Raw genomic sequence first — 22,239 nt, forward strand, 5'->3', positions numbered from 1 at the left:
GAGTCCTGGATGGAGTCCTCTCCTAGGGTCTGGATCCTAGGATGTGGTAGGGTGGACTGGTAGCATGATGAAATGGTTTTCTGAAGCAAAGGCAGACAAGTAAGTGCTAAAGCAAAGCTCTCTACTTCCTATGTCATTCTGTTCTTTTGAGGTCTCTTATCTGCCTGTATAGAAGAAAAATCACTTATGTGGAGAGACATTACATGAAAATAATGCTGACTAAACAGTCAAGTCTGAAGGGATGAAGGAAGTCAAAAGTTATCTGTCAATGAGGAGGTAAGTATCTTTTGGGGTCTGTTTGCATTCAGATTTTCTTTAATTATGGTGTTCCCTGGACTTCAAGAAATGCAAGAGCAGGATGAGGAGGACTAGGCCACTCTTCTATACAACTCCTTCACCTTAGCCCTTTTTTGTTTACAATTTGTAGAGCTTCTCTCTCTTCTTTTTCCTTCACCAATTGAAGGTGATCTTTTCCAAATGCTCCTTCTTATCCAGGAACTGGAAGATTTAGACTCATCTATACTGAATATTTAAGCCCAGGTAAGCTTTCTGAGTGGGTTTGTCATATATGCCTTAGGACACCTTAGACCTAAAGAGAGACTTTCCTCATCTCTGGTGAAGTGATTGTGCTTATTCACCCTGGGTTTTCTGGTGTGGTTACAGAGCAGGAATTTCCTTGGGAGATTTAGCCTTCTCACAGTCAAAAAAGAGCGAGTCACTTAACAAAGAAGGAGCTGTATTGGGTTTTGATTACATTTCAGGGTTTGTGTTTTCTGTTTTGTGGCTTCTGAACTTTTCACTGCACAGGTACTATTTCTTTGTACTTGTTGTGCCACGTGTTTTTTACAAGATGCCTGTGTTTTTTACACAAGAAGAATATAATTCCACTTAACATAGAACAAGAGGCAATAGGCACAAATTGAAATACAATCAAATTCCATCTGAATTCAAGGAGACACTTCTTCTCTGTGAGTCTGGTCAAACACAGGAATAGATTGCCCAGAGATGTTTCAGAGCCTCCATCTGTGGAAATATTCAAAAACTGTCGGGACACAATCCTGGGCAACCTGTTTTATCTGACCCTGCTTGGGCAGTAGGGTTGGACAGGAGGATCTCAAGCCTCACTGGTTGTGTGACCCAGGAGATGCAGATTCTAGAAAAAGGTAAACACCTTTTGCATCAGAGCCCTCTCATTCAGCTTGCTTGGAAGCAGAGTGCCACTGTTTGGGTGGCTGAGAGAAGTGATGTTTTCTCTGGTTGCAGCCTACCAATATGGTCCTCCTCATCATTTCTTCTATCAGGTCAGGCAGCCACCTTCCCTCTTCTCTGTGTCCTGGGGACACCTACACCTGGAAAACATAATTCCTGAGAAGATGGCGTGCCATTTTCAATGTGTTTCACTTTTGGAGCAGCATCACCTCTTTGCAGCTTAGCTGCTGTTACATGGTAGTATAAGTTGTTTTCCTGTCAGAGAGGGATTTGTAGCCTGCAGCCTCTTACAACAATAGCAGTGATACTGCTGGTCATTTACTTTGCTTCCTGCTACTCAGCTATGCTACATCATTCAAGCAGACCTGCAGTACCTGTAGAAAAGGAGGTACAGTACAAGTAGGCCCTGGACATTTTAAAATCAGACAATGGACACGTAAGCATTCATGGAGAAAAATGTTTTATTGTAGTGAAGTTACACAGGAGAAAAATGTCTCCCTGCTTCTGGTTTAAGGCTATGCTGACCCATAAAAGCATATTGCACTTCCAGTCATTTTTACAAGTTTATAAGGACACCACCTACTATTTTCTTTTTTTGTCTTTTTTTTTCCAATTAACTATAACTATTTAAAGCTGGAATCCAAAATATTTCCTTGTAGGAGTTTTTGGGGTTTTTTTTGTTTGGTGGGGTTTTTTTTTGTTTGTTTGGTTTTTTGTTTTTTGGTTTTTTTTTTTCTTGCTTTTCCTTTCTTTGCCTGTCTAGTTTATTTAGTTTAAAAGCACCTCAGGACACATGTGGGTTACTTCATACTTTCCCATGATGACCTCATAGGGCTCTAAGCCCAGGCTCAGTGTACAACACTATGCTGATTAGTGGTCAGATCATTCTTATCACCAGCAAGCAGGAAGATGGAATGGCAGCAGGTACAGGGGTTTATGGAAGAGTGCTGAAGTAATCTAGATGACAGAATAGCTCTTCCCCCATTAAGGTAACTGCCAGCCCACATTTAATGCAAAAAATCAGCAAAGCACTGCATCAGCCTGGCACACATACACACATGAAAAACAGTACAGGGTCTGTGACCATACAGAAAACAAGAAGAAGGTGAGACAGGTTCTGGACCTGCCAACCTTGTAATTGTCATTTGAGGAAAACAAACACAACACTGTTTATCATCTGCTAACTACTCTTCCCACACAACAGGTTTTGTACAGCATACTAACTTACATATTTACATAATGATACAAAGGTCTTCACCAGCAACAACTCTTGTGGTGAAAGGATGTGACATGTCAAGCTGACTGACACTTCAGAAAAAAAGTTCATGCAGAGCTAGCTTATTCTTTGTCTCTTGAAACTAAAATCCTACAAATGACTAGCAGATGTCTATTTTTACAATGTTTACTTTGTACAGTGCAAAGAGGAAGGACAGGCTTTTTATACATAGGACTCCTTAGCGTACTGGATCTGCTCTACCTCAAAAACTGGCTGGCTGCACCTCTGAGCCACATATTCGAGTTTGTTCTTTTGACAGGACTCAGACATGGCTCTCATCCGGTAGACTCCCGGGGTCACAGGTAAATTGACACGAGAGTTTACTCCTACAGTGATGCTGAAGGTTTCCGTTTCCATGTCAGAATCCTTTGTTGAAGAAACTCTGGCACTGCGTAGATCCCTCAGATCCATATATGTTTTGTCCTGTGCACTGTGGCTGCATGGATAAGGCAGCAAAACACCCTGCTTTGACTCTGCTAATCTCAGAGTCTGAACTGTGAGATTTTGAGAGGGAACTTTAGCGGCCAGGCAGTTTTTCACAGCCTCTTCATAAGAGGGTGGTCTTCTGTGGTTTTTCTGGTCTACCTCTCTGAACACTTCATCAACTGACCTGAGACGGGGCCTTTGCTGATACTCCATAGGCAATTGTTTGTCATCATTACAGCTGCCCTCCTGGACAATTCTACAGGAGAACTGATCTTCTTTCTTTGTGAGACTGTCCCTCTGAAAAAACATGGGTTTTCCAGGCCCCCAAGTCTGGGTTTTTATTAGTGTTTTCCTGCGGTTTGCAAAAGAGAATGACAAGGAATGTTTTTTGATCTCTCTGCTAGGTGTACTGCTGTCTTCAGTGGCCTTGGTGGAAAAGGACTGAGGCCTATTTAAAAAGGTTTTTTTGGGACTAGAGGGCGAAACTGCGGGGGAGCTGGTGAAAACTGAGCCATCAGAGCTCTCCAGGGAGCAACTGGAGGATGTTTTGGGTAGAGAGTCAGTTGATAATTGTGAAGGTAAGCCTGCAAGACGTTCCTCCAGTGCCTCCATCCATAGCAGTTTCTGCTGAACTGGAAAATTGTCCTCACTTTTGTTTAGCCTTTGTTTCCTTATTGTGTCATCAAGGCAGTTCTGGAAGGACAGGTCTGACTCTGAGTACCTCCTGTCCATTGTGCTGATGTCATTTCTGAAATTAGTCAGGGAAGGGGCAGAAATATTTGTTGGATATTTTCTGCTCACAGTAGCACTCCTCCCTTTGGCCTGCTCCATTTCAGGGGTACAGGGGCTGCCTTCTGCTTCAGGATCTGGGCTGTCATAGGCAGAGTCATTCTGATGAGCTGCACAGAGTTGTTCTGTGGGGAGAAACCAGACATTAGTTTTCAATGACCAGCAGAGGATGAAAGAGAATGACACAGAGAGAGATCAGAAGAGGGCTTCAACAATCTTGAACCCTCTGTGTTTCCACAGATATATTCACATATCAAATTCAATAACTTGGCCCAGCAGCCCCAGTCAGTGACATCCTCAGTCCCTTCTCATACCTGTGGAGCTGTCTGTGTGCTCCAGTGACTCCTCAGCCAAGGCACAGGCTGGGAAGGCAATGTCACCCTCAAATATTTCCAAGCAGTTGTTTATGAGGAACTCCACCAGCACTGTCACCTGCACACACAAAACAGCCCATTTCAGTCAAGACAGATTGAAGATTCTTCCCTCACCCTGCCTGCTATCTTTGTAAGAAGGACAGCACAGAGCAGGTTGGCTTCTGCCAAAATCCTAGCTTGAAGTCTAAGGGTGAGCCCACCATGGGGGATAAGGCCCGATGCTGCAGACAAATGGATCTACCCCAATACAGACAAAACACCATCAGCCACAGCTTTGGCCTTGCTGCCCGAGGGCCCAGGGCTGACAATGGCCACGGGTGCCCCTTGCCCTCCACATGCGAAGTCTGCAGGAGCTGTGCTGTGACTTTGGGTGCTGCAGGGCAGCTGCTACCTTTGCTCAGAGGAGGCAAGGTGAGGGGCAGCCTGGCCCATCCCATGGCAGGCTGAGGGACACCTGAGCTGAGGGGCACCCCCAAGGCCCAGGGGCGCTGCTCTGTTCAGCTGCTGCAATGGCAGTGGGATGGATCCCTATGGATGGCTCTCAGTTGCCCCAAGGAGCGGCTGCTCGGTGAGTCCAGCGCACCTTGTCATTCATCTCCTTCTGCACTTCCAGCGGGAGCGCGCTGTCTGTGCCTGGGCTCAGCATATTTGGGCCAATGCAGATGGCCAGGTTGCTGGAGTCCATCCTGTTGGTCTCAGCATTTTGGCTGATGTGGTGGAGCAGAGAGAGCAAGAGCTTGAGCAAGACGAGGTTTGGTCTCGGCAGCTTGTCAGCCACCCTGCGTGAACACAAACAAAATGTCACGTTAGTTGATGGTGCAGTGGCCTCTGCTTCCTGATTTGAGCAAGTCTCAATTAAACTTAGAGCAACACCACTTCCTCCAGAAAGGGGCATGTGTTGCTCTCTCTGTATCTTTCAGAAACCCCCATCTGCAGCTGAGTGTGGGGTTAATTATGAGACCTTGAATCACAAGGTCTTGACTGAAAGGCAGCATTGCAGAAGCCCATGTCCTGGAATAGATGAGGTGACATCAGGAGATGTCACTGGAGGCTTCCCAATGGCTGTGGGTGTGCTGTGGGGGTTTTCAAGCACTCCCAGTCAGCCCCCACACCTAGCGTTCCTAAAGAGCAAAACACGGAGGTGGTCTCCATGTGCCCAACCTCACCCCCAGCAGATGTGGAGGCCCCGTGTCAGTGCCTGTCCCACAGCACCATGACTGTGTTAGCTAAGGCACTGCAGCTTCTGCCCTGTTCCTGCATTGGTGGTTTCATAACGCAATCTGAAGTAACTTCAGGAAGTGCTGCTGCTGGAGCCCTCTAAACCAAGCCCCATAGAGCAATAGCAAGCTCATACAAATGACAGGCTTTTAAGTGAGACTCTTGGTTTCAAAAGACACTGTTGGCCTCTACCAGCCACTCCATTACATTGGCACTGGTTGCAAAATCTCCTGGTTGAAAAACTTACTCTTTCAATTCTTCAATTTTTTCTTGCTTGCTTGGCTTCTCTAGAGCTTGCATCCATTTCTCATAGAGGTCAGCTGATAGAAGTTTGGAGGGAATATTTCGGAGAAAGTCCTGCAAGGCCAAGAGATTTAGATTAAGTTTTGACGCTATCCCTGAGCACAGAGTGTTACTGTCACCTGGGCTCTGGCAGGTTGACTTGAGCCACCTGACCATCAGCACTGACAGAGCAGTACAATGCACAAGTGCACTTGCACTTGTGTAGTAACAGGATCCAGCTTTCAGTTGCTTTTCCTTCACTCACAAATCTCACTATTGCTTACTGGGAGGATGCTGAGCAAGAGGGCAAAGTGAGTTTCCTCAGGAAATCAGCAGCCCAACAAGTAGGACTGACAATCAGGTAGAAAAGGCCAAACTTTCCTAAGCTTGAAGAATTCAGTCTGGCTTAGTTCTGGCTTTAGCCAAGAGTCCCACCTAGATCAGCTTGGAGCACTGGATTGGGTCTGTGCATATTAGCAATATCCTCCCACCACTGTTGCTCAGAATTACTCACCTTCAAAACTACTGCCAGCAGGTGCACAGATTTGCTTTTCAGATCAACATTCCCGCCTTTGTTTAGGTCCTCCTTCAACTCCTTCCGTGCTTTCTCATTGGCAGTTTTTCTGAATATCCCTTCAGTAGAAGGTCCTTTCATATATAATATGGCTAGGAGATCCTGCAGGGAAAAAATCAGACAGGAATGGAAGAACAGTTACATGGATGAAGGAAGTTAGCCGGTGAGTGTTTAGAAATAGAAGAAAAATTGTCTGGAGGTACACTGTACTGTGGTTAGTTCAGTACCTAGTTCTTGTTCCAAGTACATTACATGGGAAGTAGTCTTGATTTTCCTTTAATCCACCTTCTTTTTGAACTGACGAATTCCACTAACTTCACTGGAGTCATCCTTGCTTACTTTTAGAAGGAAGCAAGGGATGGCTTAAATCTTAGTTCACATCCCCTCTCTCACAAGCCAGGCAAATATTACTTAGCAGAGACAAATGCATGTCTATTGGGTAAGCCAGTTCAGTGGAAGAACTGTTACAAGACCATTTTTATTCAGAAGTTATTGTTTAGGTATTTTTTGTGACAGTCCATAGCTGAACACTTGTTTTTCATGGAAATACAGAAATCCTTGGACGTTTATGCTGCTGAAAGATTTATTTAAATTACTTATTTAAAATCACAGATGATTATATTAAGAAGCAGATCTTTCATTCCTGGTCCTGGGTTCTCTACACTCCAAGTTACTGCCAATGAAAGCTGGGTGAGCTGGACAAAACCCTCAGATCTGACTCTTTCTACATCTGGGATGGGCCCTGAGCTTATCAGGAGCGTGTGTGTCGGGAAACACCAGAATCATCTCCTGGATGATGCAGCAGAAGTACTGAGTATCCTGCCTCACACTTAAGTCAGAGGTATCACAGAATCATAGAATGGTTTGGGCTGAAAGGGACCTTAAAGATCATCTCATTCCAACCTCTGTCATAGGAAGGGACACCTTTCACTAGACCCAGTTGCTCCAAGTTCTATCCAACCTGGCCTGGAACACTTCTAGGGATGGGGCAGCCACAGCTTCTCTGGGTGACCTCATTACCCTCACAGCCAAGAATTTCTTCCCAATGTCCAGTCTAACCTGGCTCTCTGTCAGTTTGAAGCCATTTCCCCCTTGTCCTGACACTTCAGGCCTTTGTAAACAGTTCCACTATAATGGTACCTCCTTACCTGGACTGGCTGGGGCAATGTGTCATCTTCCCCACAGATAAGTGCCAGAGGATGGCCAAACAGAGCCATTTTGCCACCCAAGTCTAGCTGTCCTGAGGAATTTCTTTTGGTAAGGCTTTGTCTCAGAGTAAATGACTGCGATATCACCTTCTTTCTTTTCTTTGTTCCATCTGCTGCAAGTAAAAGGGAAGCAAAAGATCAATTTAAAATTAAAAAAAAAGAACAAAAAAACAGAGCACTATGTGATCTTTCATTTGTGTGCAGTGCAGAGATGTATGTTGAAACAAACCAAACTGGGGGAAACTGAAAGACAACTAAGTGGTTACTAGGGAAACAACTGCCTAAACTGTAAAACTGTGGCCATACCCCTAAGGCCACCACCTTTCCTGTTTGGGGTTGGGTGCTTTTTACATTCTAGTCACTGTTTCTTCTTAGAGAGTGGGAACATACAAGGCACGGAACATTTATAGAGATTTTTGATATTGCCGTAGTTTCTCTGATAACTCTGAGTCAGATATACCGCTTTGGCAGCTGGCAATGACAACAATTTTCACTATGTGGTCTGGTTGTGCCCCTGCCTTAGGGCAGGAGTAGAAGTAGGGGCTCCTGGTTTTTGACCTCTTTCACAGCCTGAAAGGAAAACATGTGGCTCCAGCTCTGCCAGCTCTGCAGCCAGCTCTACTGACAATGCTCCTAGAGATGGTGCTTGCCCTCCAGCCAGTGGAGCATGATACTTGCTCCAGAGGATGTGAAGTGCTCACTGGCTTCACAGTTAGAAATCTCTTAGCATGGGTTTTGCATCTGCTTCATAAAGAGGAGGGCCAGGAATTTTAAGAGGATAGTTGTATTGGGGTGGGGTGCACCTTTTTTCCCCTTTCACAAACAGTGAGAGAAGGAATCTTTTGTGAGAAAGATTTCTAAAGGATTTGCCATCTGCAAATTTGCAATAAATGTCATGCCTTCTACTCCAAAGTGAAGTTGTCTTACCCAGATGAGAAATTCTCAGGACCTCTCTTTGCAATTTAGCGTAAGCTCTTGGTAGGTAGGGGTTAAAAATTTTGAGAAAGTCACCTAACATTATTGTGTAATTTAAAATATTAGCTTCTGATACTCCTGAAGACTGATCTGATATGATTGCTGCTCCAAATCTGACCCTGCCCTGTTAATGGTCTGCTCTGGGTTGTTTACAGCTGCTGAGGTTTTGTATGGTGAGAAAAAACAAGTGCTGGTGCTGCTGCCAAGAGGGTTTATTTGCTGTGGTGTACAACATCTGGTACAGTACTCAGTACTCACTTGAAGTGCCACACCTCAAAGGCAATGTTTGAGTGAGAAAGAAACACATTTACTTCCTATTGCTACCAGGGAACGGGAATACAAGACCTCTGGCACTCAGCACTCTGACACTGAGCATATAGGAAAGAAGTAGCTTGCAAATGAGTGGCATTCTAGGGCTTAAGCCCTCTCCTGGATGGGAACTGTGGCTTGCTCTCCAGGAGAGGGAGCAGGCAGTTTCGGGTGGTTTTGCACAAGTGCCGGCTTGCAAGCATTATATAAGAAGGCAGTTCCTCAGTTTGTTTTTGAAACTCACCATTGGAGAGGCAGAGTCTGTCTTCAGTATCTGCTGGGACTGACAGAGGACATTTCTTGGCATCAGCCTGCAAAAAGTATGCTAGGTTACAGAGCTGCCACAGTAGTGAGAGCCACCAGCAAGTTGCTGCAGCTCCTCAGAAATCCGGGGAGGCTCTGGGGAATAACCAGACAAGCCCAACACCTGCTAAAGAGGTGCCTCAGCTCAGGACTGACTCTGCCTTGCAGCCTGGTAGAGGGGTCTGTGTTAAACTCTGCAGCCAGACACTGCAGTCGTGCTGGCAGGTCACAACCCTGCGCTCTTTCAAGCTGCGCTTTTGATCCCCAGAGAAGCCATAGCTGGACACAGCCTCCTTTTTTGTGCCTTCCCCGGCACTGGAAATTTCCTCCCAAACTCCTCTGGGGAGCCTTGATGGCTTTGAAGCCTTCAAGATCCCTGAGCAAAGCTCCTGGTGAGCCAGGGGAATGCACAGACTGCCCACAGCAATACCCTGCTCCCTCTGCTCAGTGCGGCACAGAGCTGCCTTTGAAGAGCCCTGCCCACTCCTGGGTGAGGGTAGGCAGCCAGCAGCTACTGAAGGAATCACCCCTACTTTGCAAAGGTATCTCACACCAGTACCCAAGAAGGATCCAGGAAAATGTAAGGGCTGCTTACCTCTGTCTGGCACTCAATCAGACTCTCCATGTTCCCAGCATTTAGCGTCTTTGACTAGGCAAGAAAGCAGAGACCCTGTGTGAGTAATTGAATCCTATGGTTTAGAAATCAGAGCTTTTCAAAGTCACTATGTTGACAGAGCTGAAATAATTAAGATACTCACAGTATTACAGCTGCTTAACACTTTCATTAGGAGTTTGATTGGAGGAGCTCTGGCAAATCTGGTTTCCTTCAGTCCTTTTGTTTGCCTGTTTGTCGAACAGGGAATGGACAAAGAGTCTTGTAAAACTGCACCCTTCTTGGCTTTTCTCCTCTGCAAGCCAATCTAGTGTGTATGATCCTGAACCAGCAAGATCTCCCACACAAGGAAACTATAAAGCCCTTCTCCGGAAGGGCATTCAGCCCTGCTGCCCTATCTGCCTCCTGATACAAACCAAATAAAAGCAGCTTTCCATTTTTAATCCATGCAAAAAGTGAGCCAGTGGTGACAGCTATGTATGGTCATTAATCTGCACACCCGAGGCTGAGCAACTCCGTCAGCTCTGCCCATGAGCTATGCTTAGTGGGTGCACCTCTCCCCTATGTACTTTTTTGTACATCTCTGTGCAGCTGCATCTGAAGCTCTCCACTGATTTCAACCATGATGCCACAGACTTTTTCAAAGGCAGTACTCACCCAAGAAGTGAATCCAGCCAGAGCTCCTTCACCTCCCGTGAACTGCAGAGGAAAGGAGGAACAGCATCACTCCCCACTGCTACTAATCCTTTGGACAGAGGCAGGCGACTAAACAGTGCATACCATGTGCACTGCCTTATATAGCAGAAGGGGCAGGTGGAAATTCACAGGCAGGAAGAAGCATCATGGGGCAGGACCAAGACACTACCAAATTTCTGGCTTCCTCTTTCCTTTTAGAGGAGATGCTTTTCTGGGTTTTCCCCCCCTTAAAGAAAAAAAAGAAACTCTGGTAGCTGTTATGGATGGAAAAGATGAGACGCTTGCCAGGTAAAGGTTCCAGCTATCATCACCAGCATGAGGTGAGATGTGCAGAGGGGGCTGCAGTGTGGGCAGCTTCTCTTTACCATTAAAGGGCAGTGGCACAGTCTGTCCTTTGCTCAGAGACATTAGATTTGGCAGTTCTAAAACGCACTGCCAGATCAAGCTACACTAAGAACAGTGAAAACAACAGAGCGGTGGAATAGACAAAATTCAGAGAAATGTTTCTTTATAATTTTTTTTAAGCTAATTGCAACAGTTTACTGTCTGCAGGCAGATATAGACACACATTTTGTTGGTACTAAGTAGTTCTTGAGAATCTAGGTACTGGACATTTATAGACAAAGTGGTGTTAGTAATTTAGTAATGTATGACAATATGTAATTAAAAGTCTTGTTTAAAATAAATCTCAATAAGACATATTTGTGTGCACATATTAAAATTTGATTCAACCGAAGAGATAAAAAAAAACTAGGAAAAATATACCTCTGCTTGACCTGTATCATTCTGTTGCTGACTGCACCCCAACTTGGGCATATCAGGAATACAGCACTCACTCTGCCAGGCCATTATGAAAATTAATTAAGATTTGATGTTAAATACATGGTATTATTTATATTGATTTATTGACTGAGGCAAATTACAACCCTGTTCTGGGTGCCAGTCTACTGATCTTATGAAAAGGAGGAGTTAAGGCTGAGAGTCAGGGTTGGGAATTCTTCAGTAGTGGATTTAGGTGGAAAGCACACCTGTGAAACTGTGGCCTTTCTGCTGCTTCCCTTGTGGATGCTCTGTTTCACATGTGCAGAGGATGGGGCTGTCTTAGCACAGCTCTTTGCAGATGCACGTAATGGCTACATCTGCTGCTGAATTCACCCTCAAAGCCATTCTTTGTGTAACCACATCAGACCCAGCCAGTGTAGTACTGACCCTGTTTTATGCAGAACAGAAAAGGAACAGAGGGGTGATCTCTGTTTGATTCTGGCAGAAATCCAAAGCACAAAATTCACTTTTGGTTCGATAGAGATGTGTCCAGAAGAGCAAATGGAGACTTTCTGGTTTTATGGGAGGAGTTGCTGTAGGTCACCTTTTAAGTCCTCCTGAGGCTCATCATTTCCATGTTACTGTAGTGGCGCTGGTCTGGTGACTTTTTTAGGGCTGAAACTTACAGCAATCTCAATCAATTCATCTGCAGCCCTGTGCATTTACCACTGATTTTTTTACTCACTGCTCTAGCTGATTTTTTGTTAATTATCAGTCCCATGACATTTGTAATTTCCCAACTAAATTCCATGAGCTGCTTGCAGAAATATTGTCATCCTACGTCACTGAGAATTTCTTTTGAGGCTCCTTGGCAGCTGCAGCACCACTGCTGATACTTTCAGTGGGATTCCTCAACAAGAAAGATGTATTTTTCGTTACATCTGTTAAATGTATATCCAAACATACCTGTCTGTTAAGCATCTCAGAGGGCACCTATGCAGTTCAATTCTGCCTTCCCCTCACGTCCAGCACTCTGCACAGGTGTATTTCTGAGCTCAGTCTGTTTCACGATTAAGACATGGGGTTGATCTGGAAAATGTGTGACTTGTGAAGAAAATGTGAGTTTAATGGTTGGTGCTTAGTCAGGCCAGAAGCTCAGATTACAGTTCTGGCACCAGCTGTACACAGAGCACTGGGCTTGGAGTTTCCCAGGGGACAATATGGTAACAGGTGATGTATTGATAGCACATCACCAGACTGTCCACTGGCACACAATGCTGTATCTCTATCCAATTCGCTCTTATCCATTAACAGTTGTGGGGATATAATGGCTGTTGTATGTGGAAGGTGTGTGTATAGGCCTGCCTGCTCATATGAAAAACAATTTGATTTTTTTACCCTCCTGATATTGTTCTTTATTTAATAGCTCTTTTATGATGTCTATCACAAACACTTAAATCATGCCAAAATTACTTTAAAGCAGCCTATTTTATTACAAATAAGCAGGGATCCTAAAATGCAATGGTTTGGCAGAGTAATTGTATTGCAACACAGAGGGAATCTTGGCTGTTTTTGTGAAAAGCAGTAAGCAAGCACATGCTGATTCCTGCCAAACACCACAGAGCTGTGTGCAGGCTTCCAGGGTCAGAAGAGCTGCTCTCACACCTACTTGCCAGAGCAGCTTCACAGCTTCCCCATCAGCATGGAAAAGGTAACACAGGTGTAGGCCCCAAAGCCAGTCTCCACCCTGAATATTAACAGAAAAGGCCTGTCATATGAGATGTTTACAAGTTAAGTTCCCTTATATGAACAACCTCTCTCCCTGAGGAGGCTGATTCCATCTCTACCTCCCAGTTCTGCTTTGCAGACTTGAAACTTTTGCTGTGGTCCACTCCTCCCTCAGTTTGGTACAGATCTTACAGCACGATGCATCAGAGGAATGTGTTTGTTGTACCACAGCCACTGCCCTGGGGCAAGGAGAACAGATGGCAAATGGCTGGGGTACACCTGGAGTTGTTTGCAGTCAATGTGTTTCTCCCAATCAATCCCTGACTAAGTGCATGCACTGTCCTTCAAAAACACTGGATGTTTGCACAAAGACCAGGGCTTGGGAGAGGCAGTGGATTTGCAAGGGTTTTGTAGGACTAGCCTGTGTAGAAGCTCTTCCCCTGCTGTGCACCAGGATGCTTCCCTCAGTTCTGCTGAACTGTTTTACATTTACTGGAAAGAAAGCAGGAGCAGGGACATCCTGCAGAGCAGACAAGCCTGGGTAGATCCAGCCCTCTTAAGGGCTGTATTTGCCCCTTGAGATGTGAAGCATTTCCTTATAGAAGCCAGGACATCAGTTTGATGCCTCTGCTTCCACTGGCTGATCCCAGCCAGTCCCTTTCTGCTCCCACACCATGACTGCTTTTGTGATCCACTCCCAAGCCCTCTGCCCAGCCAGTGTTTGGAGGGAGGGCTTATATAGCACTTGCTGCAAACATGGACCAATGGTGATTTTTGCTGATTTTCCCCTTTGTGTGAGCTCCAGGCAAGCTAGGCATTTTCTCCTCTTTTCTTCTCTTACACTTACACTGTGGCTATGTGAGGGACTCTAGACCATAGCAATGAAAGAACAACATTGATTAGCATGAGAAAGAAGTCAGGAGTTTACAGTGAAAAAAGAAATAAAGAATAAATCTGCTGTGACTGGAGACTGTTTCCTTCTCTCCTTATCAAACCACAAATGGGAAAACCCCAGCCACAGCTCACTTTTGTTTATTTCTCTTACTTTTGCAAATGTTTGACAGCATGGCTTTTAGGAAGGAGGAAGTGTGTGAATGAATCCTGAAACTCGCCTTTGCCCTGTTATCATACCAGCAAGGAGGCAGCAGGAGCATAGCTGTGAGAAGGGTATGGTGGGATGAGCCTGGAGCAGGGATCCTTTCAAGCCCATATAGAGCAGAAAGAGCCTTCATCAGCGCCTCTCCATGTGGAAAAGGGATTGTATTCCAGTTTTGTCTTCACTGCCACAGCTGCAGTCTCCCCAGGGAACAATAGGAACATTTACCAAAATAAGGAAAGCAGTTGTGCCAAACTCAGAAAGCTGTTGGGTTGGTTGCCTTTTGGAAGGGAAAGCTCTGTACAAGCTGTCCATGAACTCAAAGAACAAAGTGGCAAGTGGGTTCCTGGAAACAGGCCACATTTATAGATGCCTTCTGAAGGCAGCTCTGATTTCCTACCACTCTCCAGAGTCTGTTGTGGGATGCATAGCCATGGTTAAGGGTTTGATCACAGAAAAGAGGTCAGACAGACCTTTGATCAGATCTGTCTCTGCTTCCTACCTGTAACAATTCAGAACAAGAACCATCAGCCCAGCTGGTGCTGAACTCCTACAGGTTTAGTCAGGTAGAATCTGGGCTCGTGCTAAACCTGCCTTTGGAAAGTGAAATGCACTGTCAGTTTTTCCCTGCTCTGTTTAGCTGATTTCTATCCTAAATTAGATAGCAAGGTTAGATTGCAGTGTGGGTTAGATTGCACCACCCTTCTATACACTGTGCTCCTATTGCATGGGAAAAAGTTACAAATCAAAAATAACACTATAAATACAGCACAGGGTGTATTCTATGCCCTTCCCGTGACACCATTTCAGTTGCATTTGCTTTGCAGTATGGTTTGTTTATTCTCTCATGAGTGCTTCCCCCAAGACTAAGTTGGCAGCTCGAAAGATTTTTCCTCATCCTCAGGTGACTGTGTCCAGTGCGTGTTTTTTCAGTTGCGGAGGGCAGGTGTATACGGGCCATTTTTCCAAAGGGTCTGTGCTGCTGTTTGGCTGTGTCTGTGTTCAGCTTGGTATTGTATCTCTGTGGCACTTGGGAATTACTCATTCCTTTGGTTCCCTGAGGTGACTAGCCCAAAGGAATCAGGGAATTGAAGTTGCCTATTGTTTCTGACTGAGCAGATGCAGATCTAAACTTTTGCTTACTTACACAAAAATAGTAGAGAACATGTGTAATTCAGTCTGAAATCTGTTCTTTTTAAAATTTCTGATTGAAGATACTCAAACAACATTGAAAAGTGATATGCTTACTTTTTGTTACTCCACCAGGTTTTTCACTTAATTTGCTTCTTTATGTTCTTTGTTTGCAAATCAGACATGAGATAGGACTTTTTGCCAAGCTTATTTGCCGTCAGGGACTGATTATGCTTCCTACTGAATACAGAGTGGTGCGAATCTTGATTTTGCTTTTCAGGATTAACATTAATGTTTTCTTTTAGATTTTTTTTTTATGTAGGCTTGTATATCTCTTGTTTCTGCACCTTCTGTTTTGCATTGAATTTCAGCATCAAAATTATCTCAGATCTCAAAATTTGAATTAAGGGAAACAAAAAAGAACCTGGATTTGACATTGACTTCTAACTTTCATGTGATTTTTCAGGCATAAGTCATCTGACTTTCACATTAAATATGATCTGTAGACTGGCACTGGCCTAGCAGCCAGTCTGGAATAAGACCAAGAAAACCTGGCCAAAATGTAATTTGGGGTTTCATTGTATGTGTGTCCTGTTGATACAAAGACTAGAAAAGAAAGGCAGGCTTGGCAATGTAATGCCACTGCCCTGGCATCATGGGAGCTGCTCCAGGCACTGCAAGTGCCATGAACACAGCTGTTACCATAGGTGCCCAGGAGAAACAAGCAGAAGTAGTTGGATTTTGCCCGTCATTTCTCTCCAGCTGGCTTGCTCTGAGCCCCAGGGGTTTGATGGGTACATTCCTAAACTCTCCATCATTGTTATGCCCTTGTGAGTTTGTCATTCCTGTGTTGTCACCTGCTTCCTAAATAATAAGTACAACTGGCAGTAACCAGGTCCTCAACACCACTAAATTCACCAGGAATAGGAACTTTTATGAGCACACATCTAGATTCCATTCTCTGGGCAAAAGCAGTGTCAGGCAAAGCAAATCTTTCCAGGGACAACTCTGCTAACTACAGCTGAACTCCCCTGAGCACATTTGACCCCATGCTTTGAAAGGATTATTTGTTGTCATGTGCTGTCCATGTCCTTGCACATCCACACACTGCAAAATAAAATGTTCTGTGAAGTTTTGGCCACCCATCAAACTCAAGATGATAAATTTGAAACAAACATCTCCATATTAGCTGGTGATTGCCATATTGTTGCTATTAGCAACAGCTGCCCCGTTAGTGTTTTAAATAAACACTCCACTTCTGTGCTGCTATCCCATTTTAAAGCGTGACTACCTTATGAGGATTTCTGAGAGCAAATGCTTCTCATGGCACGGGCTCTGCCTCCTGCTGCAGAGCATCACGAGGTCTCTGGGAGGAAGGGACGTGCAGGGAGTGGAGGTGCCCACAGGGCAGGCCAGGCTGGCCCCTGGCACCAGCTCCAGCCAGCACAACTGGAGGGCACTGAGGGCTGCCACACCCAGAGCCAGGGTAGCCAGGTCCTCACCTTCACATCTGCAAAAGCACAGTGACATTTCCAGGCCAGGAAAAAGGGAGAAATTCCCACCCTGCAGGGCAAGAAGGAGCTGGGATCTCCCCCTTGGGAGAGTGGGGTCAGAGGAAGACAAAAAGCTTTTGAGTTCAGCTGTTTGACCCATTGCTGGAGAGGGCCCAGCTTGAAGGTCAGTCTGTTCCCTTCAGGCCTGCGTTCCTGCAAAGTCAGCCATTAATTTATGCTGCTGACATGCAAACCAGGTGCTGTTGCAGTGCCTTTACTCATTCTGTCTGTGTGTGCCTGCTCTGGACCCTGCATTTGCTTTCAGTCCTGCAGTCACTGCACAGAGATGACACTAAGGAGTATGTAGATGTAGAGAAGGTACTCTGCATGCCACAATGTCCATTTCCCTGTTCAGTGATGGTGGAGGCTTGAAAGGAAGAATTTGTTCTCCATTTCCACTTCCTTTTAAAGGTTTGTTTGTGCTTTGTTTGAGCTTTATCTTTTCTCCCATTTAGCAAAGGATGTTTCTCTGGGATTTTTTTTCTCTGAAAGAAGTACCTATGTGTGTTCTTACAGTCACAAACTGCTTTACTGAGAAATAGCAAAAATTTTGTGAGGGGAGGATATATCTTTAGTCAGGCCAAATGATACAGCTACAAAACCATTCTTTGGGTCTGAAAAGAAATGTCTGTCTTCACTCTCAGGACAAGCTGAGAAGAAACGCTCTGAATTTTACCAGATCCATTGATCAGTTACTTGTTAAGAAAAGATCAGATACCCCAGAAGTACCTCAAGAGGGGTCTTTTCAAAGAGAGATGAAATCCTCTTTCCTTTAGGCAACAAAAGATCTCAAAATGCTAAGCCAAAAGATGTACTGTTCAGCAACTGCTGTAACATTTGAGTAAGCCAGAGACCATGTTTGCTACAGAGGCTTAGTTCTGCCTGCGCAACACTGTGAACTGGTCTTTTCCTTGTGTAACTTAATTAAACTTAGTATTCAGAGAATAAACATGAACACTCATTAGCCCCTAAGTTATGCCAAACTGAAGATGATGGTGCATGTGTCAGGGAGTTGTTCTTCCATTTAGTAGGTGGCAGGGCAAAGCGGCTATCATTGCATTATACAAAAATCTCTAGAGTTTATCTTTCAAATTTAACCTCTTGGAATCATTACATTAACACCTCCAGTGCTATACTCAGCAAAACAATGTTTGAAGATACAACATATCATAGTAATTGACACCTGTCTGGGCTGTTTTAGGAGAGCTGCATTTCTGGAAGAGGAGTTTGCAAGGCCTTTCTTATGTTCCAGTGGTTGTTCCTCCTCCCTGGTTCTATTTGCTTCCAGAACCAAATATTCCCACAGTTTTCTTTGGATGAGAGTGTGCTGCAACATAAACCTGTCATAACTGTGAGACTGACATGAATAAACAATGCAGATAATATTTTCATTCTGGCCTTAAAGGAACAGTCCTAATGAACGTCACAAGCATGGAAAAAGTCATTATTTTAACAATGGAACATGCTTACTCAGCACTCAGTAATCAACCCCTAAATGTAAACAAGCTACAACATAGTTATCCCCCTATTAGGGAATTTTCAGACTAACCAAAGACAGATATTGCATTTTTGTGTTGGGATTTTGTGGGTGAACTCTGGGAGATGCTTCAGTTTGCCCTTTGATTTTCCATGCAACATCTGAAAGGTAGCCTGCTTTCCTTCTGCCTCAGTTTCTTATTAATAATGGGCTGAAAATAAAAGGTCACTGCACTGCATAAAGTGCTTTGATATCTTTTGGTGAAAACTGGTACATACAGGAGAAGCCTGTAAATAGTTCAGCAGTTATTCCCTCTCCTGTCTCCTTTGCTCTACACAGCAAAGAGAAGACCTTAATTTTTGCCCTCCTGGCAAACCTTTGACAAATAAAAGCATGTTTTGAAGTGCATCACCCATGAGAGAAATACATTTTTGTCTGGGCACTATTTGTTGGGACAAAAGCTTGTCCCTCCAAGGTCTTTGCAGTTCTACTTGCCACATCAGAATGTAGCAGTCACCTTCTGGCCATGTCACATACACATTTATTTTAAGCATGAAGCTTATGGTAGGATAATATATGAAAATGTGACAACATATTATCATGTGCCAATGAAATAAACATTCAGTATGGTGACTGAACCATCCATTTAATCTAGATTGTGTAATTAGAAATATTCTGAGCATGAACTCCCCTCTCTTGCCTGGCCTCTGGCAAGGGCTCTGACGTGGGGGCTCCAACATGGTCACAGCAGAGGCTATGCTTTCATCATCAGGCTGATAGTGGAAATGGTGTCACCTGATGTCTGCATGCTCTTTGAGGAGTTGCTTCCTTCAATACAAGCTTGGAAAGAGCTGCATGGCACTGAAGTAATTGCAACTACTTTGTATCTTCAAGCCCATAAGAAGGTCCTTGCCTTATATATTCAACATAGAAGAAGTGCTGAAGGTAAGAGGTAGCTGCAAATTCCATAAACTTCATATTTAATCTTCAAAAAATCACTGGGACAGTGACTGGATAGATGTATGTATAGAGGTTGACTACGTGCTCTGTATCCCAATGACAAGCCAGTGAACACTCTTTTCCACTACTGTGACACTATCTCTGTGAGTGTTGAGACGTTCCATATGCCAAAGTATTTGATTCAGTTCATCACTTTGCTGAAAAGTGCACAGACAAGTGCTTAGCTGAATGTGCTGGGCTGGAGGATGAACTAAATACTTTTGGTACCAAGGCAGAAATCACTGCTTTATCCTTATAATTAGTAGATTTGTCCCTTTCCTCTACTCTTATCATGAACCAATGAAAATCATTGCATTTGGGCTAATGTATCATTTCACAGCTTGAAATTCTGCTCTTTCATTTTCAATACACTGGAGTACCTGATCGAGAGACAAGGCTCATTTTATACCCCACATATTGCTTATTTTTAAGAGCAGGGGAAGAATCCAATAACAAATGGGAACAATACCCTCTCTTTGGTCAACCAGTATTTTTTCTTAGTGAAATTTGGATGTGGTTTGGCCAGTGTTCTGTGTAGATAAGATGATTTTAATGAAAATAAGAAAAAAACCCATGCCTGTATTTTCTAGTTTAGTTTCTAAATGCTGATGTTGTACTTACTGAAAAAGAAAAATTCAAAAAGTTTCACCAGCTTGAAAGTAGTTGCCTAATTTCTTATACAGAGATAATTCATTAAAAGGAAATTACAGTCAGACACTGGTTGTTCTCTTCTCTTCCTTCTCTTTTTTATTCTTTACAGTTGCTTAGCAGATCCAAGTTTTAGTTCCTCAAAATTCAGTTTTTGTTTGTTCTCTTTTTCTCAATATGCAAGATACCACCAGTCTTGCAGAATGAATTTTCCCGCCAAAACTGCCTTCTCTCACAGTGGTTTGTGTGTCTGCTTCTGTACTCATGTAGGAATAACCAAATAGGGCCCCATTCCTACAGCCTGGCTCTCCAGGCATCCCAGGTATAAAATACCACCATTCTCTTTAGGTGGTGTTCAAAATTAAACAGGGATAAGTTTCCACAGAAAATGGGGAAAAATCCCAGGCCTCTGGTTTTGGATTGTGGCTATATGAGAGAGCACTTATAAAAGCCTGCTGTCATGAAATAGTCTATTATTTTTAGTAAAACTTCTCAAAATGGGGAATTTCCATTAGGAACCACAGAATGGGGGTTTCACAATGATACATGTCTGGGCACTCTGCTTTGTATGGTATGGGTATCATCCTAGTACCTGTTCCTTGGAAGAGAAGAGGGTATGGAAACGTGCCCACTGGTGGGATTTTATCTCCTTTGCCCCAGCTTCTGCACCATCTCAGTGGGAGCGGGCTGGAGCTGGCCTTGGTGGCTGTGGGAATCCTTGTGCTGGGGAGTTACCATTGGGGGTTCTGGTAAGGAAGTGGAGCCAAAGACCAGATCCTCAAAGACACTTAGGGACCTATTGTCTTTTTAATCACCCACTCACCCTGAATTAAAAAGGGACCTGAGAATCTAACTGCCTTGGCAAATTTTGGATGAGGCTAGTGTCAGGGAGAGGTCAGGCAGGCTCCAGCAGCCTGAGGTATTACTCCTTGCAGTTTGCTCTTCATGACTACTATGCATTAAGCATGGCTGAGATAAAACTAACCTGCATTTAGGCAGTGCTTTCCATTTGATTCTTTTTATTTTCAGTACCAGTGAAAGGTACAGGGAGTCTACCTGATGCAGCCCCCAAATCATCTCTATAGAAAATAGATGGTAAAAACATGTAACCATGACCTAGACTGTACCAGATAATACAGAGGATGGATTTAGTATCAGGGTGCTTGCCTGGAATTCTAGGTCTGGGGACACAGAGAGAAAAGGGATGTGGCTCAGCATCTAGGTTTTGATTTGAGTTGTCACAGAAATATGGCACAAAAGCATCGCAAAGCTGGGATTCAGAGATGAATTGCTCTAAATAATGCTTTCAGTCAATGACTCGTCTCTAAAAAAATGAGCATGATTCAAAGATCTAGTTCCAGCCAAAATCTTATGAATGAAGAGATTTCATTGTGTCCCTAGAGGAACTGTTCTGAATGAACTCTGCCTTGGAATAACTTATGGGGCCACAGTGAGTTGTTCCTTTAGTGCAGTATCCTTTACTGTAAGTGGGCACTGAATCACTGATATCCTTTGGCACATCCTCACCATGGTACCATGTGTATAAGCATTTAACAGGACTTTGGCATGCTAATAATCTTGTGCACAGGCAGGAACCATTCCTTCTCCACAAACCTTGCATTAAAAAAAGGATACACATGACCCCAGGAAAATGAGGAAGGTATAATTTTCGTTCATGAGCAGTGTTAAACTGCAAAGTGTAAAATACAAATCCCATTAAGATCTTGCAGGAATTCAAGAGGTGTTAGGATCTTCCCATATAATACACAACAATAACAGAAGGGTAGAGAAAACCAAGAAGCCATCCTAGTGGATCATCTTGTTATGGGTAGTGGCACTTGCACACATCATGGCTGATTTTGTACTACAGACTCCCCAGCTGTCACTGAGCCTCACCCCATTAATGCTGGCTAACCTGAATCCTACTAACCAGCTATCCTATGGGAGAATGCATGTATGCTCACACTTCTCTCAACACCTCCAGGAATGGTTACACTTCAATTGAAGAGCAGACAGTAACAAACCTTTGAGGTACCTGCTGACTGCAGCTCTCTGTAGAAGGGGCCTGAAGGCAGTGATACAAATACCCTTGCATTATTTTCTTCAAGCCCACTAAGCTTATGGGGAGGTAGAAAGTACCAAATGTTGTCAAAGACAATTAGGAAATAACACCACCGTTTTCCTTCCACCCATACTGCTCACAGTACTCAGCAGTAGTACCTTGCTGTTAGACACTTCTTCCCAGCAGAAGCTCTCACTCTGCTCTTTTGTGCCCTGAAGTGCATCTCATTTACCTGCCTAGGTTCCCTTCAGCAGCATGAGTCCATACCATTCTCATGCCTCCCTTATGACAAAAGAAGACTGGGATTCCCATGTCTCATTCTCCTGATGGTTTCGTAATAGCCATTGCCATTGGAGATGCCCTAAGCTGGGTCCAGATCCTCAGCTTTGCCCAGGGCACAGGGTGCAAAACTCTCCCAGGACAAGAGCTGGGTTTATGCCTCCAGACCAAGCAGAAAGCAGGCAAAAGAGGAGTGAGAGCAGAGGCAGATCAGCAGATGGGACTGCACATGTCAGCAAGGGCCTCCTGTGA

At 44.2% G+C, this 22,239-nt stretch overlaps 1 protein-coding gene across 4 annotated transcripts in view; it reads right to left on the bottom strand.

The window, feature by feature from the left end:
* Positions 1-1,652: 1,652 nt before the first annotated feature.
* TAGAP (T cell activation RhoGTPase activating protein) overlaps positions 1,653-22,239 on the bottom strand; it is a 38,141-nt gene continuing 17,554 nt past the window's right edge. Inside the window, exons 2-11 of one of the 4 annotated variants that reach the window (XM_031056302.1) lie at positions 10,214-10,478; positions 9,702-9,786; positions 9,539-9,592; positions 8,885-8,951; positions 7,297-7,469; positions 6,089-6,250; positions 5,540-5,649; positions 4,658-4,853; positions 4,015-4,132; positions 1,653-3,825 (exon numbers count right to left, since the gene is read on the bottom strand). In XM_031056302.1, coding sequence (XP_030912162.1) covers positions 2,648-3,825; positions 4,015-4,132; positions 4,658-4,853; positions 5,540-5,649; positions 6,089-6,250; positions 7,297-7,469; positions 8,885-8,951; positions 9,539-9,592; positions 9,702-9,728 — 2,085 coding nt within the window. In that variant the 5' untranslated portion in view covers positions 9,729-9,786; positions 10,214-10,478 and the 3' untranslated portion in view covers positions 1,653-2,647. Of the gene's footprint in view, positions 3,826-4,014; positions 4,133-4,657; positions 4,854-5,539; positions 5,650-6,088; positions 6,251-7,296; positions 7,470-8,884; positions 8,952-9,538; positions 9,614-9,701; positions 9,787-10,213; positions 10,479-22,239 lie in introns of those variants that run through there. The other 3 variants (XM_005420103.2, XM_014306670.2, XM_031056303.1) reach the window with 3 other exon arrangements.

Source organism: Geospiza fortis, unplaced genomic scaffold, assembly GCF_000277835.1.
Source record: "Geospiza fortis unplaced genomic scaffold, GeoFor_1.0 scaffold162, whole genome shotgun sequence".
In the NCBI taxonomy this organism is placed as follows: Eukaryota; Metazoa; Chordata; class Aves; order Passeriformes; family Thraupidae; genus Geospiza; species Geospiza fortis.